Source organism: Pseudophryne corroboree, chromosome 6 (genome assembly GCF_028390025.1).
Source record: "Pseudophryne corroboree isolate aPseCor3 chromosome 6, aPseCor3.hap2, whole genome shotgun sequence".
Classification (NCBI taxonomy): domain Eukaryota; kingdom Metazoa; phylum Chordata; class Amphibia; order Anura; family Myobatrachidae; genus Pseudophryne; species Pseudophryne corroboree.
This window is the reverse complement of record NC_086449.1, coordinates 809,391,463-809,410,615: the sequence shown is the minus strand read 5'-3', so window position 1 is coordinate 809,410,615 and position 19,153 is coordinate 809,391,463. Positions and strand designations below refer to the sequence as shown.

General features: G+C 48.2%; 1 protein-coding gene across 2 annotated transcripts; it reads right to left on the bottom strand.

The window, feature by feature from the left end:
- On the bottom strand, positions 1 to 2,828 carry CYREN (cell cycle regulator of NHEJ). 2 transcript variants are annotated; one of them, XM_063930604.1, is made up of 4 exons: positions 2,694 to 2,828; positions 1,130 to 1,243; positions 929 to 1,004; positions 1 to 536 (listed from the first exon to the last, which is right to left on the bottom strand). In XM_063930604.1, the coding sequence occupies exons 2-4, from the start codon at positions 1,237 to 1,239 to the stop codon at positions 294 to 296; spliced, it is 429 nt and encodes a 142-aa protein (XP_063786674.1). In that variant the 5' UTR covers positions 1,240 to 1,243; positions 2,694 to 2,828; the 3' UTR covers positions 1 to 293. The 2 variants fall into 2 exon arrangements, with proteins under 2 accessions (XP_063786674.1, XP_063786673.1); XM_063930603.1 differs by lacking the exon at positions 2,694 to 2,828 and adding an exon at positions 2,501 to 2,667.
- Between the last annotated feature and the right edge of the window lie 16,325 nt (positions 2,829 to 19,153).

Here is a 19,153-nt window from a genome sequence, read left to right as displayed (position 1 = left end):
TTTCCTTCTGAATAACTGAACTTTTATTCTTTGCTAAAAATGGACATTGTACCTCGCGGCGCAGCACGTACAGCACAAAGTATAAAATAAGAGTTTTTACACTCAGAAAAGAGTGGAAATATGAGTCCACACACAAGGATTAAAGCTACTCCGGTGAGGAGTCCTCATGGGTAGTGCTACCAGCAGCAGTCTCTTCTCATCGACTCCAACGCGTTTCGCAGATTACACGCTACTTGCAATGTAACATTTAGCACTGAAGACTCCCCAACAAACCAGCACCTTGTGATACATCTTCAGCTGAAGAAAATCTCTCTGACATATTTTAAGGGGTCGTCGTCCTCGTCTGAATGTGTCCCAGGCCCAGCTGCGCTGTCTCTCAAGTCTTTAGAAAGTGGTAGAATGCTTTTTAGGGTTCGGGATGATCCTTCCAAGGGTAACGGAGATTCCTCATCGCTCACTTTATCCGCGGCAGGTTTATCTTCATCTTCTTGTGTGTCTTCTACAGCGTCCTTCTTGATGTCGCTACGCGTTTTAACCTGAAATAGAATGTGACCTATTATAAGCAATGGGCCGCACATACAGGAAGTGACATCATTTCCTGACCTTACAACCCGTGTTTCACTAATGTCATCTGCACCCATAAAATAAAACATAAAAACAAAATGGATGGATCCACGTTATTTGAGAAAACATTGTTACCCAAGCTCTGTGTCTCACTAAAGGATGCCTAGTTCCAGACCAGGATTTTGCTGATACTCTAAAATTGAATCTAAGATTTAGGCCAATATTGCGTATATGGGCAGATGGCAGCTTCTGAAAGGATCCAATAGGAATTGAAACGATGACCTCAGAATCCAACAATTACACAGTTATTTTATATAAGAGTTTATTAGACTTGCTTGTATATTATGTTATGTATGGAAGTTACCTCATTGAGTATCTCTAGCGCGTACTCCACCAGCTCCTTCTCGTCCATACAGTAGACAGTGCGCTTCCTGGGAGATCTAGACAGAAAGAACAAGAAAATAACCGGTTGCAGAAGTGTTTTCTGGCTCTTTTCACCCCCAAATCCCAAACATTTCAGCCGCCATATTCCAGTCCAACAAGATACTGTCATGTGACTTCTTACATTTTTTCCCTCTTCAAATGCTTCGTACACAACTTCTTGGTCTTTGCTTTGTCTTCTGTCATCCATGGTGGAAGGACCCTCTTTTTCGCTATGGGCTCACCACCGTCCATTCCTCTGTAACACATATACAGGTTATGGAATGCACCTTAAAGAGGACACCCCTGACTTCACACAGTGATTGCAGCCATTTTGTGGCCAACACCAGATAGCCATGAACGATGCAGCATCAATTAGGAAGCAGTGGAATCGCCATACTCCATGGTTCAGTGATACTGATGATGCCTACAAAATGGCTGCCTCCACTGTGCATACAAGAAGGGTTTACTTTTAAAGAACACCTGTCTGTGGTTCTGTCGCACCTGTCCCCATTAAAAATGTCCCTTCCAAAGTGTTGGGTATGGGATGCTGGTGGGCAGGATTCCAACGGTCAGCATACCAACGCCGGGATCCTGGCCACTAGAATGCCGGCAGGGGGCCGAGCGCAACGAAAGCCCCTTGTGGGCTCGGTGGCTCACCACAGGTTCTATTCCCACTCTACGGGTGTTGTGGACACCTACAAGTGGGAATAGTCCCTGTAAGCCGCAATTCCGGCTGGCGGCATTGTCAGTAGTCGGGATTTCGGCATCAGTATCCCGACAGCCGGTGATTTAACTACATCCCCTTACAAAATGGCCACCGCCTCCTCTAGCATCCTTAAAAACGGTCTCCTCAGGCGACAGTTGCGATGTGGGCTGCAGACAAGTATCTCCAAGTCCAGGCAGTGGCATATTAATAGCCCCAGCAGACCACCAGCGCCCACAAGCCACCGCAGGGTCTGCGGGGGCTATTGCTACGCCACTGCTTTTAGGGGAGGGGCTGGTTCAACCAAGTGCTTCCGAATCCAATGATTGGACAAGTTGGGTTTGGGTGACCGGCGCTTGAGAAACCGCCGGTCACCATACCAATGCCGGGATTCCGATCTTTAGATTGCCGGCGGGTGACGAGCGTAAAGAAGCCCCCCTGTCTGTGATGCACTGCTCCAGCACCGAGCATACACCTGCAACGGCACATGAACTTGTCCCCATTACACCCCGATTTTGCAGATTTTTGTAGGGTTGCAAACAAAGGTCAGCGACCACGGTGATACCGTAAGTGCAGCATATGTGTGTGGTAGCCATATGTGTGTGCCCTTACCAGGCAATCTGGTTCCCTCCTAATTCAATCGACCCCATATATGGTTGCATATAATGCATTTAATAAGGGACACATATGAATTACACAGGTTCTGTGGCTGGCTGACTTCAAGCCCCCATGTCACCTAGCTTTAATCAGCCACAGAACCTGTGTAATTCATATGCATCCCTGTTTACAGGGATAATCAGGCAACCCTACCCCCCATAGTGTCTGGAATCAGTACTGAAAGCAACACAGCAGCAATGCATGCAATACTGTCCCCTGTGCATTGTGCAATGCCCATACTCCTGCACTGCAGCCTCAACACAAAGCACAGGAGAGGACACAACGCCCTGCACACAACGCCCTGCAGCATTAGCAGGAGGGAACCTTCAACCACCGACCACATTACCTGTATAACAGCTACTTCCGCATTATATCTGGACTACAACTCCCAGCATGCACGGCCTGGCAAGGGTTGCCGGGTAAGGCAGGCTACATAATACAGTTGACGTCTCTGGCGCAGTTAGCTTGTTGTGCAGCAGGTGGCGCTGTTGCCGCACACAAGTAGCTATGAATCCTTTCCTCTGTGTGCTGTATAATGTATGTGAAGCACCAATATTTAGGTTTTTTGTTTAATTTATTTTGATCTCAAGATTTCACATCAGGTCAGGAATACCAGGCAATTCAGGAATAAATATGGAACATTTTTCATTTAAAAATAAAATGATATAGGCAAAGAGAAGATAACGCAGATATATGGGAAAAGAGGAAGAGGACAGTGCCAAGTCTTACTGTACTCATCTCACATCTATATACATACCCTCCAACATTTTACACAGAAAAATCGGTACAAATCCGAAAAAGGGGCGTGGCCGCGTGTAAAGGGGCGTGGCCACGCCCCTTTTCCTATACTTTCAATGGAAGTTTGGAGAGGCAAAAATCGGTACAGACCATGAAAAAAAAGGGACTGTACCTATTAAAAAGGTACAGTTGGAGGGTATGTATATATAGCGGTGTAACATTACACGTCTAGCTCTATACGTCTCATAGGCCGGGGGCCAGCAACCAACGGCAGGCGGGACAGTTGTATGTGACTAATGGAAGGGTCAGAACAGTTACCTAGGCCCATAGGCGGATCCGGGGGAGGGCACTTGGGCACGTGCCCCCCCTGTTGTTTCTGACTTTTTCTTTTTTTCAAAAGGAAAACAGCAGCAGCACTACTGCTATTTCCGTCAGATTTGATAAAAGAGCCTGCAGGCACTAGGACCCGCCGCGGCTCTAACAGCAAGTCCGTGTGGTAATCAATGGGGAGGCTGGAGCTGCCCCCTGTTCACACCGCAACCTACCTCCCCCACTGCCAGCCGACCAGAGTCCAGCCCAGGTGCGGGGTTTAAATGCCAGCATTGAGTAAGACTGTTACTTATGACGGCGCAGAAGGCTTCATTAGCCCTCACTGCACCGCACAATAATCCCAGCGCTTCCTCCTCCACTTCCTTTACCACCATGCTAGGTGCAGTCACACTCGGCCTCAGCTTTAAGAAGGCGGCCCGTGTGATTGTGACAGGGCTGTCCTGCAGAAGTCTTATGCTGTGTGACTGTGACAGGGTTGTCCTGCAGATGTCTTATGCTGTGTGACTGTGACAGGGATGTCCTGCAGATGTCTTATGCTGTGTGATTGTGACAGGGCTGTCCTGCAGATGTCTTATGCTGTGTGACTGTGACAGGGCTGTCCTGCAGATGTCTTATGCTGTGTGATGTGACAGGGCTGTCCTGCAGATGTCTTATGCTGTGTGATTGTGACAGGGCTGTCCTGCAGATGTCTTATGCTGTGTGAGTGTGACAGGGCTGTCCTGCAGATGTCTTATGCTGTGTGATTGTGACAGGGCTGTCCTGCAGATGTCTTATGCTGTGTGACTGTGACAGGGTTGTCCTGCAGATGTCTTATGCTGTGTGACTGTGACAGGGATGTCCTGCAGATGTCTTATGCTGTGTGATTGTGACAGGGCTGTCCTGCAGATGTCTTATGCTGTGTGACTGTGACAGGGCTGTCCTGCAGATGTCTTATGCTGTGTGATGTGACAGGGCTGTCCTGCAGATGTCTTATGCTGTGTGACTGTGACAGGGCTGTCCTGCAGATGTCTTATGCTGTGTGATTGTGACAGGGCTGTCCTGCAGATGTCTTATGCTGTGTGACTGTGACAGGGCTGTCCCGCAGATGTCTTATGCTGTGTGACTGTGCCAGGGCTGTCCTGCAGATGTCTTATGCTGCTTGTTGGAGATCCAGCTGGCTGCTTCTGCTAATCAAAGATGGGCAGTTCGTGTCCTACAGTCTGAGTCTCACAGCAGTGCCCAAAACAAGGTATGCTGCACCTGCCACCACCAACAATAAACTATAATAATTATATTGTGCTGGGGTGCCTTCCAGGCTCCCATAACTAATGGAACAGGTGACCAACATTTCAAGGCACAATCAGCCTTTTCATCAGGGTGAAACATTGGCAAAAAAACAGGATGCGCTCCTACAGCCAATCATTACCTGATGGTGTATTCTGTGAGGCCACGCCCCCTGTGATACCACACCCCTTATCTGGGAGCACGCGTGCCTTAGGTGTATGTAAATATAACTATTACCATTCTCCTATCATGGTGCCCCCCCCCCCCCCCCCCCATTTCATTTTCTTCTAGGCCAGTATATACTGTACATTCCAGGCTTACAGTTAGGCCACAAAATCTATCATTACAAGAGCAGTTTGTTATTTTCCTGTTACAGATAGCAAGTGATTACCCCCAGTCGATGGAATGTGCCCCCACTACTTCCCCCGCGTGTGTGGCTTGGAATGTGTAACAAAAATCTCTCTGTAATTAGATATGTGTAATGTTCATTTGTTAGTCCCATTATTATTCATTGAGAATCTTGCTCTATATATACAGTACACACACATTATGTATGTACTGTATATGGTGGGCAAGTTATGCTCTACTCATCTGCTTATTCTAATCTTTACATACGTGTACGCCATAGGATGTGAGACGCTCCGAGGTGTAGCGTACAGTAGCTAGCTTTACGTTCTGCATCTTATACATATCTCACACACAGCGCAACACTGCTCACAGTGCATAGAGACGCTGGGCTGCGACATTAACCGCACAGGAACTGCTTTTACACACGTACAAAGCTGCAGATGGAGCACATCGGAACTCCGCGTGAGAAAAGCCGCAGCAGCTGCATTGCAGCACTACATACACAGATCCAGACGCAGGCGCACACAGATGTGTAAGTGTCGCACATCACAGTGATCAGTGTAATCTGGCAGAATAATTTTGTCATTTCCAGTTGTTTTATTTATGCACATTTCAGCGAGAGAGACACTCGACGCGGCTAATCCTCCATTCTCCGAGCCATCACTGTTTTAGTCTATGTGCACAGCCAAAATATCCATACTGTCATTATAACTCAGAAGAGGCGGAGCCAGACAACCGAGCTTAGACTCTGACAACTGGGAGACAATGCATGAGCTGCACGTCTTATTATATTGCCGTCAATAACGCTTCCATTATAGGAATGCAGCTTGGGAAGTGGCTGTATCTTATAGATGTTTCTTAATAATCCAGATCCCAGCGTATAGGTTGAGTTGATTTTATATACAGACTGGTGCCTCATGCCTCAATAATATGAGTGGCCCTTGGTGAATTAATAGATTAATAACATCTTCATGAATATTGCTTTAATCCATAAATTTCTGCATCAGCTGTATATAGACAATAGGTGCTGTACATGGGGTAATGTGCAAAAAAAATAAAAATAAAAATTCTGGCACCAAAATAAAAACTTAGAAAAATCCAGGTTAGTCCCTGACGTAATCACAGAATGTACCTAGGGAAGTGGTTTCCAAACTTTTTTGATTCATGGCGCCCTAGAATATCAGAATTTTTTTCACGGCACCCCTAGGCCAAAAATTTCTTATTGAGAAATTTAGAAATAAATATTACAGTAAGTAGATCACGTTTATATGTCATCCTTAGGGTCAGTTATGCGGTGAGGGACACGATTTGCTTCTGTTTGGCCACATATTTTATGACTGGCAGCCACCAGCACTGGTTTTGCCTATTCTATTGACCATGAATAATTTGAATTGGTCCTGGACCACCAACCCAGGGCACCCCTGCAAGTGTCCCGAGGCACCCCAGGGCGCCACGCCACACAGTTTGAGAACCTCTGACCTAGGGTACAGCATTTGTGAGATCAGACAGATCACTGGTTCTCAACTCCAGTCCTCAGGTGTCCCAACAGGTCATGTTTTCAGGATTTCTTCCTCTGGAAACGGGTGAGATTACTGTCCCAGCACAATAGATCAACGCACCCATGCAGAATTAAAGAAATCCAGAAAACATGACCCGTTGGGAGTCCTTAAGGACTGGAGAACCACAGAGATGGACCACGGGGCCGGTGCGCCACTGCTGCTGCATGGTCACCGCCGATTCTTGCGTGCGTGAAGCCCAGGTTGACGGAAGAGAGGAGAAGCAGATTTCCGGCAACTTGCTTCTGCCAGCCTGATCTTTTGTACACGCCAGGTCACGTGAATGTCGGGCTGCGGTAAATAATTTTCTATATTTGGGTGTCAGTATATCCTTTATGGTAAAATGGACTTTATTGGGTTTTTTGCTTGATAATTCTTTGTACAGACTAATGCTGCTCCTCACCTCTATGGGGGTAATTCAATTATTTTGGGCCGGTGGCCACTAGATGGCGCCAGACGGAGTAATTCAAGTGTTGCTCCATTCGGGCGTGCACAGCCGCTGGCACTGACATTACTGTTATGTTGTTCCGTCATGGGGACGGGCGGGTAACTAGTTCAATATATAATACAGATTGACCCTACAAACCCAGAGGGGATAACCTTTTATTACAACATGCTTGGTACCTCGATCTCACCCCATGCACTAAAAATAATCTGCTTTTCCGCAATAACATTAATATTTTAAAAGAAAAAGTTGAATGGCTGACTAGTCCGGGGTATAGGACGTGGTTACTGGAGAGAGTGTCTAGCAACAGGTAGCACTATGGGGGTCATTCCGACCCGTTCGCACACAGCCGTTTGTCGCTGCGGTGCGAACGGGTCTTGAATGTGCATGCGCGGCGACCGCACTGCACACGCACGTCATTGCCCAGCGACAGGGGTCGCCGGGTTACGTCGCGTCCAACGAAGAAAGCGGTCGCAGAGCCTACCGCAAGAAGATTGACAGAAAGAAGGCGTACCTGGGCGGCACCAGACCGTTGGAGACTGTTTTCGGGGAGCGGTAAGGAAAATGCAGGCGTGTCCAGGAGAACGGAGGGCAGATATCGGACGTCAAAGCCGGCTCCAGCATCGCTGAGATCGTCGCACAGGGTAAGTATGTCCAGCGCTAGTCTTGTTCTGCTTGAAATTCTCTTAGCTTATCAGGGATGCACAAGTGATCGCAGCCCTGCTAAGCTAAAATACACTTCCCCCATAGGCGGGGGCTAGATGATCGCAGCAGCAGCAAAAAGGTGCTGGCTGCGATCAACTCGGAATGACCACCTATGGGTCAGTTTCAGCTTATTAAATGGAAGTAGATGTCCTCATAGAAGTTCTATGTAGTGCAAGACTTTCCTTAGCATTGTGAGTAGATACAGAACCAATTGTACACTACTTGTTGCTACACACAGTATTCTGCTCAGTATAGATTGATGACGATCTCCCTGGTGAATTCTTGCACACAGATGAAACGTGTGGGAATGTTCTTTGCTTTTATTGGTTTGGAGAATGCTTGGCATTTTCCATCCTACCATGCAGACTTCAAATGGATCATCCTCAACAGTGCCCCCCCCCCCAGTACTTTATTATTCTTTTTATCGTGCATGAATTTGTTTTTGTTTTTTAACAAACTATACTATACGATGACCTCTGTCCTACCGTCTTCATATGAACTCTCTGGGCCCAAAGATAGTAACAGATAAGCCCTAAATACATTATATTTTGGTATGTTCATAACATTGGCTTGCAAGGCACAAGCACTTTTTTTTTTGTTGTTGAATATATTGCACTATTGTGTGCTTCCTTGGGGTAGATGTATCAAGCCTTGGAGAGAGATAAAGTGAAGTTGCCCAATACAAACTGGCCGGCTGCTATCATATATCTTGCATGGTCTTTGAAATGACAGAAGCTGATCGGTTCCTTTGGGCAATTTCTACAACCAAGTGGAGACCCAAGTCTACCAAGACTTGATACAGCTCCCCCTTAACTGAAAAAAGAGGATTTTGGTACTTACCGATAAATCCATTTCTCTGAATCCTCTAGGGGACACTGGAGTCCTATACAGTAGGGGTGTGAAGCCTGCAACCGGAGGTGTGGCACAATCTAAAATTAGCATTGTCTGCACAGCCGGCTCCTCCCCCTTCAAATCCCTCCTCCCTCAGTTTGAAAAATTTGACTGAGAGAATAGGACATGACACTATAGCACATGGCGAGGAACCGAACCGTACAACATATCAAACAGAACTCTTAACCGAATAACTAACGCTGTTTGTACGAACTGTTTAAAACAAGAACTTTGAACACAGCAGGTTGACAGCACCGAGGCGGGCGTCCAGTGTCCCCTAGAGGATTCAGAGAAATTAATTTATCGGTAAGTACCAAAATCCTCTTTTCTCTTTCATCCACTAGGGGACACTGGAGTCCTATACAGTAGGGGACGTCCCAAAGTTTTCCCCCAGGGAGGGAGTGCTGTCGGTGGCCTGCAAAACTAAACGTCCGAACTTAGAGTCTCCGGACGCAAAAGTATCAAACTTGTAAAATTTTGCGAACGTGTGGGCTGAAGACCACGTCGCCGCTCTGAAAAGTTGAGTAGTGGAAGCACCCCTGGCAGCAGCCCACGAGGCACCCACTGATCGGGTAGTATGAGCACCCGTCTGAACCGGAACCTGTTTGCCACAGGAAACATAAGCTTGCCGAATGGCAAGTCTAATCCATCTAGACAAAGACTGCTTAGATGCTGGCCAACCCTTCTTTGGCCCATCATAAAGAACAAACAAATGGTCCGACTTTCTGTAGGACGACGTAACCTGTACGTATACCCGTAAAGCTCGGACAACATCCAATGACACGTCCTCATCTGTGAGACCCTGGAAAGATGGGACCACTATTGGCTGGTTTACGTGAAACCCCAAAACCACCTTCGGAAGGAAGTCTGCTCTTGTACGGAGTTCCGCCCTATCCTGATGAAAAAACAAAAAAGGACTCTTACAGGATAAGGCTCCCAACTCAGAAACCCGCCTAGCCGAAGCCAAGGCAAGTAATAACGTGACCTTCCAAGAGAGATATTTCAGGTCTGTTCTTGTCAACGGCTCAAAAGTCGGTGACTTCAAATATTCTAACACCAAATTTAAGTCCCATGGTGCCGTGGGAGGACGAAAAAGGGGGTTGAATCCTCAGAACCCCCTGTAAAAAGGTTTGAATCTCTGGCAAGGATGCTAGCCGCCTAAGAGCCCAGTCTGAGCCCTCCCTCTAGACCGGCCTGAAGAAAAGTAGAAGTCGAGATAAGTGGAAGTTCGTTGAATTCCATCCCCGTTCCTGACACCAAGCCATGTACCGTCTCCAAATCCTGTAGTAGTGCCTGGCTGTGACCGGCTTCCTAGCGGCAATCATTGTAGGAATGGCCGTTCGTGGAATCCCTCTGTTTCTTAAGATCCGGGTTTCAATAGCCACGCCATCAAACGCAGCCTGTTCAGGTCGGGGTGTAGGAACGGTCCCTGAGATAGCAGGTCCTCTCTCTGAGGTAACCTCCAAGGATCTTCTGCAAGTAACCCCCGCAGGTCTGAGTACCAACTCCTGCGGGGCCAATCTGGTGCGATTAGAATTGCCCACACTCGTTCCCGCTTTACCCTTTTCAGAACCCTGGGTATGAGTGGGAATGGTGGAAATATGTAAACCCTCCTGTAACACCAAGGAAGCGTTAATGCGTCCACTCCTTCTGCTGCTGGATCTCGAGTCCTTGACACATATCTGGGCAGCTGATGGTTTTGCCGAGACGCCATTAGGTCCACCTGAGGCAGACCCCATCTCCTCACAACCATGTCGAAAATCCGTGGATGTAGGCACCACTCTCCCGGATGCATGTCCTGGCGACTGAGGTAATCTGCTTCCCAGTTCTCCACACCTGGAATGAACACTGCTGAGAGGATGATGTTTCGTCTTTCTGCCCACAAGATCTTTGTGGCTTCCTTTAACGCCACCCTGCTCTTTGTTCCTCCTTGACGGTTTATGTAAGCCGTTGTCGTGACATTGTCCGACTGAATCCTGATGTGTTGATTCATGACTAGGTCTTCTGCCAAGAGAAGCGCATTGTAAACTGCTCTTAGTTCGAAGATATTTATGGGTAGTTTTCTCTCCTGTAACGTCCACCGTCCTTGAAACTGATGGTCCTCTAGGACGGCTCCCCAACCTCTGAGACTGGCGTCCGTTGTCAGGATCCTCCAATACCAAATGCCGAATTTCTTGCCGGCTGCAAGGTTCTTGTGTATCGACCACCATATCAAGGAGACCCGTACTTGCGGTTGAAGTCTGATTCTCCGATGGAGAAGCCAGTGTGAGCCTGCTCCCTGAGCAATGAGGTTTATTTTGAATGGTCGGGAATGAAGTCTGCTGTACTGGAGAGCTTCGAACGACGCCACTATCTTCCCGAGAAGTTGCACACAGAGGTGCAGAGAAACAGTTTGAGTCCTCAGTACCTGAGCCACTAATCTCTGTAGGTCCTGGACCTTGTTCTCTGGTAGGAACACACGTAATAGTACCGTGTCCAAGATGAGACCGAGGAATTGAATCCGTTGAGTCGGTATGAGGTTGGACTTTTGGAAATTGACAATCCATCCATGTTGAATTAGAAATTGATGGGATGTCTGAACATCCTTCTGAGATGGTGCCTTGATCAGTAAATCGTCCAGATAAGGTATAATCGTGACCCCCAACAGTCTCAGTCCTGCAACCATGATTGCCATGATCTTTGTGAAGATTCTTGGGGCTGATGGTAGACCGAACGGCAAGGCCCGGAATTGGTAGTGATCCGCCAGCAGTGCGAACCTTAAGTAAGCATGGTGAGGAGTCCAGATTGGAATATGCAGATATGCATCTTTTATGTCCATGGATACCATGAACTCGCCCTGTTCTAAGCCTGCAATGACCGATTGAATTGATTCCATCTTGAATTTGTAGACCCTTAAAAACTGGTTGAAAACTTTTAAATTGAGTATTGGTCTGACCGTCCCGTCTGGCTTTGGCACGACAAAAAGATTGGAATAGAACCCCGTTCCTCTCTGAGAAGCGGGAAACAGAATAATGACCTCTGCCTATAGCAATTTTAGAATTGCTTCCCGTAGTGCCCTTGCTTTTTGAGGGCACTGAGGCAATCCTGTTGTAAAAAACTGACTGTGAGCCTCTGTTGAAATTCCAGTTTGTATCCCTGAGAGATTAAGTTGTTCACCCAAAGTTCTAGTGAGGTTTTGGCCCAGATATCCTGAAAACCTTCCAGTCGGCCGCCCACCAAGGGGGACCCCAGGTGAGCTGGGAGGCCGTCATGCCACGGTCTTGTCAGCAGGTTTATCCTGCTTTCTGGTTGCTGCCTGTGAGCGGCCTCTACCTCTGCCCCCACGTGCTTGTGTACCGAAACCCCTTCCTCGGGCTCAAAAGGACTGTGATCTAAATGAAGTAAACGCTGGTCCCGAATAACCTCTCCTAGTTTGTGGAGCGGTTCTCGTATAAGGAGTAGGCAGAAAAGTGGACTTCCCCGCTCGCTATAGCCTGCGAAATCCACTTGTCCAATTCTGGTCCGAACAGCATTTCACCCCCAAAGGAGATGGATTCTACCGCCTTTTTGGTGTCAGAGTCTCCTTGCCATTCTCTGAGCCATAAAATCCTCCTAGCCGATATGGCCGATGCGGATATGCGCGATGCTATTCTGCTAATATCCTTAGAAGCTTGACACAAGTATGAAGCAGATTCTCGAATGTGTTCCGCCAGTTGGGTAATCTCTTCTAAACTATTTTCCTCCTCAATAGCTTGTACAATACGCCCGGACCATGCACCCATGGCCTTGTTGACCCAAGCACAGATGATCGCAGGTCTCTGCGCTGCACCAGCTGCTACAAAAATTGACTTTAACGCAGTGTCAACTTTACGGTCTGACGCATCCTTTAAGTAGTTACGTTAGGAATTGGTAAGATTGTCTTCTTTGACAACCTTCCTAATGAAGCATCCACTACCGGCGGAGACTCCCACTTGTCCATTACACCCTTAGGTAGGGGGTAAGTTACCTGAATCCGTTTTGGAAATTGAAACCGTTTGTCAGGTTGTTTCCAAGCCTCCTCCATCTGAGATTGGAGGGATTTAGGAATGGGAAACACTGCTGAACGCGTCTTTTGGGATTCGAACAAATAGAAATCTTCCGGCTCCCGAATTTCCTCGTCATTAAAGCTTAGGATCTCCTTTACCGCGTCAATTAAGGAGTCCAGACCTGAGATTGCCGAGTCCTCTTCTGGAAAGTCGTCGTCTAGGTTAGGTTCAATTAACTCACCTTCCTCCGTATCAAGAAGAAAACCCTCTTCCTCCTCTGATTCTGGTATAATAGGAAGAGTTCTTTTAACACTCTGCGCACACTCGTTTCTGCGTGTGCGGGCGGCGTTAACTTGATGAGAAATTCCTCCATCGTCTTTGAGAATCCCGCAGCCCATTCCGATTGCTGCTTGCGCGATTCTGCCATCTCCTTGGAGATTCTATTAGCAAGGTTGTCTTCCCATGCCCTAGCCAGAGCACTGCTCCCAGGTGGAGCGTCCTTGTCTAAGCAGGAGTCGCACACCCCGGAGCTGCCAACCCGCGTGCTCTTCTTGTTACATATCGTACAAACATAACAGGTCTTGGAGGTCTTGGTTGCCTTAGACATGTTGTTCTTAAGCCCTTTACCAGGGTAGCACGCAGCGCTTTCACCCTTTAAACTAGGAAGAGAAAGACTGGGAGATGACGGAAGCGAAGGTATTGGATCCGGCTGGAATTACCTGTCCTTTTTGTATATAAAAGGAGCAGGCCAAAATATCTTTACGTTAATTAAAAAAAAAAAAAAAAAAAACCCACCAGCCGACTCGCAATCCTCACACCCCAACTGTAAATCAGCTACGATGTTAGAGTTGGTATCCGCTTGCTTCCGTGTATTTTCTGCAGGATCTTTGAAACAGAAGTCCCTTGAAAATATAAATTGTAAATTTTGGTTACTTTTCACGAGATCCTCATATACTGTATATATATTATACACCAGCAGAGGGAGCTGTTACCTAACGATCTCTCTACTATATTAATCTATGCACTATCCAGGCAGTGCAGCAGGGTGAGCTAGTTCTTTAATAAACAACCTTCCCCTATGTACTTTACTGGGGGGGGGGAGGTGGAGGACCCATCCATTACCCCAGCCTGGCACCATAATTATTAAACATGGCCCCCACTAAATGTCCTTTAAGACTTTATTAAAGCACCTTGCAGCAGTTATTTTTCTTTCTATGCCGCTGCCCCATATATCGCCGCACGCTGCAGTATTAATTTTGACCCCCTCGGGGCGTGGCCTGGAGGCTGATCTAACTGGCAGCACCCTTTACGAGCTCCCAAGCTGAAGGAAGATTCCTCCGTTATAACTAGCCCCTTCTCACCTGATTTTGTGTCCTGTGCCCAGTTCTGAGTGGGTGGTCACTGCATCTGGTGGCGAGTTGTTGCTGCGGAGTCGGGGAGCCGGTCTACTCGCTGCCCACAAGCCGGGACCTCAATTTGTGGATGTCCCCCCCCCCCCGCCGCGCGGTGCGCTCTGACTGGCGTGCCTGCACCTTGCCCTGCCACGGACTTGCTGCGTCTACGTCGTGGGCGCTGTACGAGCGGAGGGAAGGACGAGAGACCCGGCTGGAGCCGGGCCGGGAGCTCCGTGGTCCGGGCGGCGTCCATCTTTAATCGCGGGTGCCGGAAGAGGAGGCGGCGGTGATCAGACGGCGGCTCCCCTCGGTGGTCAGGTGAGCTTCACCCACCACCCCAGATTACAAGAGCCATTCTCCCCTCCCCTCCCCCCTTACGACCTCCTGCCAGATAGATACATTGCCTGCCGCAGACGTGCCGCCGAGCACCCGGCGGCTCTCAGTTCGGCCGTGATTTAGGGCTGCGGCCCCGTGTTCTGGGACTCTCCTCCTGACGCCCCACTATCCCCAACGCACCCTGGGGACTCTCCTCCTGGCCCCCTGGGACGAGGACCGCCCTTATAGAGGCCTATCAGCCGTGGCCCACGGTTGCACTCGACCCAGCTTATATCGGGCACTGTAACGGCCTCACCCATGAACGCACAGGCGGGATTTACTGCAGTCCTTGCAGCTCGCCTTGTGATAGGCCGGGAGGCCTCTTGGGAGTGCTACGTAATTCTCCTCCCTGCCCAGTGACTCCAACTCGGGGTGCCTGCTCCGGATCCCTCCCCCCCCCCCCTATAGATGGCCTCTGCCTCCCTCATTGCACCTCTTCACTAATTGATGCCCCTCCACCCCCCTGGTGCTCCCCGTAGCTTTGCCACGAGCTGTCAGCATTGCTGCTCCACGCCTCCATTATGCTGCTTGAAGCCACCTGATGGCCACCTGAGACCAGGCTGCGGGGAGTGACCGCCCCTAGGGAGCCATGCTGTTCTGTGTATCTTATTGATTCTGACACATCTTGAGCTTATTGCAAACATCATCCTTGCTGACCCCCCGGAGTATGGGGTGTACCTCGAAATCCTCTAGACGGAGCAACAACACCACTCAATCTCAGAAAATCACGAGATCTCAGGCAGACCTGAGACCTTTCCTTCATCCAACGACATCCCCACAGATGGAGAGCCGTTCCTCACCCTGTCCCCCGACGTCTCCTTCTGCTTCCTCAATGTCGAATTCGGCTGACGACATGGCAGATCCTGTAATGGCGGGCGGCCGCGACCTCCGAGAAATCCTGACCTTCACGAGGTCCCTCCCTACTAAGCAAGATCTTCAAGACACCATTAGGAATGAGCTCGCCTCCATTAAAAGCGAAATCTCACACCTGTCTGTTCGCTTGGTGACTTTGGAGGAAGACCAAGAGGCTAATGTCTCCTGTATGTCCTTGTTGAGCGACTCCATCCTTGCTCAATCCAAGGAACTTCGTGCCTTACAGTCTAGAATGACGGATATAGACAACAGAGGCAGACGGAACAATATCCGCATCCACGGTCTCCCGGAGGACGTTCCGCAGTCTGGGTTAGTGGATGCCCTGACCAAGATATTTAACGAACTCCTGAATAAAGATTCAGACGACATTATCACTTTTGACATAGCCCACAGAGCCCTCAGACCAAGAGGCCTTACCACCGACAGGCCCTGAGACGTCATTTGCCCGCTACATTATTTCTCCCAGAAAGAGGATATTATGTCCAAAGCCCGTCAACTGGATAAAATTGAGTTCAATGGCTCCGAAATTAGCCTCTATCAAGATCTTTCCTGGCATACGCTCCAACAACGGAAATCATTGAAACCCCTGACAGACGAATTGCGGAAGCGCCAGCTGCGGTACCGATGGGGTTTCCCTTTTAACCTCCAGGCCTGTTCCTCTGGAAAATGGTTCAATCTGTCCTCCCATGCAGACCTCCCCTCGTTCTGCTCTTCATTAAGTCTTCCTCCGATAGACATTCCATATTGGGAGTTCCCTCTCCCTGATATCCCTCTCCCTAAAAGGGCCCCTAGCCTACAACCATGGCATGAGGTTCGAGGCACCAAGAAGAGAATCCAGTCGACCGCCTCCCCCTCCAAGTCTGCTTTGATATGAGGACTCTTTTGCTTGGTGTTGTTGTCTTTGCTGTTATCAAAGAACTCCTACTGTTCCCTCTGTGTTGAAGGGTATTTCTTCTTCTACAAGAGTTCTTGCATATGCTGTTTGATGAATCCCTGATTGCTGATGGATGTTGTTACTAACTTGCTAACTTTTATTTTTATTTTTTTTTGGCTTGGGCTGGCCGGATGGTGGTGGATGTTGTGGATTATTCTGCAGCCCCTGCTGCCCTCCGTCTAGTCCGCATATTACGGGACTTCTTCCTCCCTTTTTGTGTCAGTTTCGGGCATATTTTTCACCATGGTTCCTGATGCGGTTCGCTCCCGTTCCCCCATTGAACCCGCCTTTGGCTCAATGCCGGTATGGAGACTAAAAGTAATTTGGTTTAGTCTCTCTCCTGCGGGTCTTTTTCTGATGTTCTTACATTGTTGTTGTATTACCTTTCTCTCTGTCTCTTTTTCCATGTCTGCTCTTCTTTCTCCCCCCTTTCTCTCCCTCCACTTTCAGGTTTATGGAAATTCGCTCTATTTCACTCCACCATGAGCTCCCTGGGGAAGATTAAAGTATTGTCCCTTAATGCGCGCAGTCTCAACACGCCGGAGAAGAGATCTAGCCTTTTGCGTCTACTGAAGTCGGAAAGGGCTGATGTTGCGTTAATACAGGAGACCCATTTTAAAGTTGGAATTCGTAATCCCTCTCTTACTAGCCGCTATTCCCTACAGCATACTACAGCAACACCCCAGGTAGCAAATCCAAGGGAGTGGCTATCATTTTCTCCAAGGACTTACGCATTTCTGACGTATCTACACATAGGGTAGTGCCAGGTAGGCTCCTTCTCTTGACCTGTAAACTCTTTGAGCACTCGTTCACTTTTGCAGTAATGTATGCTCCAAACCAGGCCAAATTATCTTTTTTCAATTCCCATCTCCCGAGATTAGACTCTCTATCCCACGGTATTACTGTTTTAGGTGGGGACTTCAATTGGACATTAGACCCCCATGCTGACACATCATCCCAAACCTCTAGATTTGTTGCATCTAAATATCGCCAGGTCAAACGCTTGCTTCATACACAACAACTAGCCGACTCCTGGAGGACCCTCAACCCCTCGGGGCGTGACTACTCCTTTTACTCACACCCCCACCGGGTTTATTCCCATATTGATTACTTGTTCCTTAGCCATAGACACCTCCCGCTTCTCATGGATGCCACTATTGGCTCTATCACCTGGTCAGACCACGCTCCGGTGTCATTGACTTTGGATCTCCCTCACGGTCCACATAGACAGTGGACCTGGAGACTCAATGAGTCTCTTCTCTACGACGCACTCTGTAAAGATTCTTTGGCTAAGGCTATAGATTACTATATTGCCACGAATGTCACCGGCGATGTCTCCCACCTCACTGTGTGGGAAGCACATAAGTGTGTACTCCGGGGCAAGCTGATCCAGCTAGGCACCTTTAAAAAGAAACAGAGGCAATCTCTGATCTCAGGTCTTCTACTTAGGATTCAATCCCTCGAGACCTCTCACAAGGCATCATTGTCGGATAGGACCCTCGTAGAATTGATGGAAGCCCGCACACAACTGAATAAACTCCTGTCTGACAATATAATTCTCTCTATACGTAAATGTAAAAGGAAATACTATCAGTGGGGCAATAAACCTGGCCGAGCCTAGCTCAGGCTATACGTGCTCAACACTCGGATTCGTTTATTAGCTCTGTGAAAGATGCCACTGGAATCCCCAAATTTAAATCGCCTGAGATTGGCGCTTGCTTTGCACGGTTTTACGCCTTGCTTTACAACCTAGAGAGCGCCCCCTCCGATGTAGACCCCCACCTTTCACTCCAAAAAATAAGGGACTATCTGCGGACCATAGATTATCCTGTGCTCCCGCCCTCGTCACTTAACTTACTGGAAGCCCCTTTCACTGACCAAGAACTAGATCAGGCTATCTCCTCTATGCCGTCGGGGAAAAGCCCTGGCCCTGACGGTTTCACAGTTTGCATACTACAAGATGTTTAAAGATAGATTGATCCCCTTACTCCTTAGAGCATTTAACTCAATTTCCTCCGGCTCTCATTTTTCCCGTGACTCTCTGGAGGCACATGTTTCGGTGATACCGAAACAGGGCAAAGACCCTTCGGTTTGCTCCAGCTATAGGCCCATTTCCCTCCTGAATGTGGATCTTAAGATTTACGCGAAGATTCTGGCCAATAGATTAAAGACGCTGACCCCTCTCTTAGTTCACAATGACCAAGTTAGGTTTGTCATGGGCCGAGAGGCTAAAGACAATACCACCAAAATACTTAATCTTATCCACTTAGCTTCCCATAGTTCTACTCCCACTATTCTACTCTCTACTGATGCCGAAAAGGCATTTGATAGGGTCAGTTGGAAATTTATGAAATCAATTTTGGAGCACATAGGCCTAGGCCCAACGCACTTACTTGGATACTTGCCCTCTATGACTCTCCGACTGCAAAGGTTCGCGTAAATGGCACCCTATCTGATTCATTCACCATAAGTAACGGCACTAGGCAAGGCTGTCCTTTATCTCCGCTGATCTTTGTGCTCTGTATTGAAGCGCTGGCTAGGGCTATACGAGCTAATCATGACATCAAGGGTTTTGCCGTGGGAGATGGAGAGTACAAATTAGCACTGTTTGCCGACGACCTTTTAGCCATAGTATCCCACCCCACTGACTCCTTGCCACACCTAATGAAAGAACTCGACCTCTATGGGCAACTTTCCAACTTTAAAATTAATTACTCTAAATCTAGCGCTCTTAATATTTCCACCCCTGCAGAGTCCGTAGTGAACCTTAAACGCTCTTTCCCCTTCTCATGGCAATCCTCTCACATAACATACCTCGGTGTTAATCTATCGGCCAGCGAGTCCCAATTGTTCCTGTTAAATTATTCGCCCCTTTTGCATAGGATTCGGAATGACTATTCTAGATGGAATATGAAATATCTGTCCTGGTTTGGGAGGATAAATATAGTTA

Coding starts and splice junctions, on each gene's coding strand:
- CYREN (XM_063930603.1), bottom strand. CDS start 2,571: ATGCACAGGGGACAGTATTGCATGCATTGCTGCTGTGTTGCTTTCAGT. Junction 1,005..1,129: donor CATTTGAAGAGGGAAAAAAT/GTAAGAAGTCAC, acceptor CTTTCTGTCTAG/ATCTCCCAGGAAGCGCACTG. Junction 537..928: donor CGCTAGAGATACTCAATGAG/GTAACTTCCATA, acceptor ATTCTATTTCAG/GTTAAAACGCGTAGCGACAT.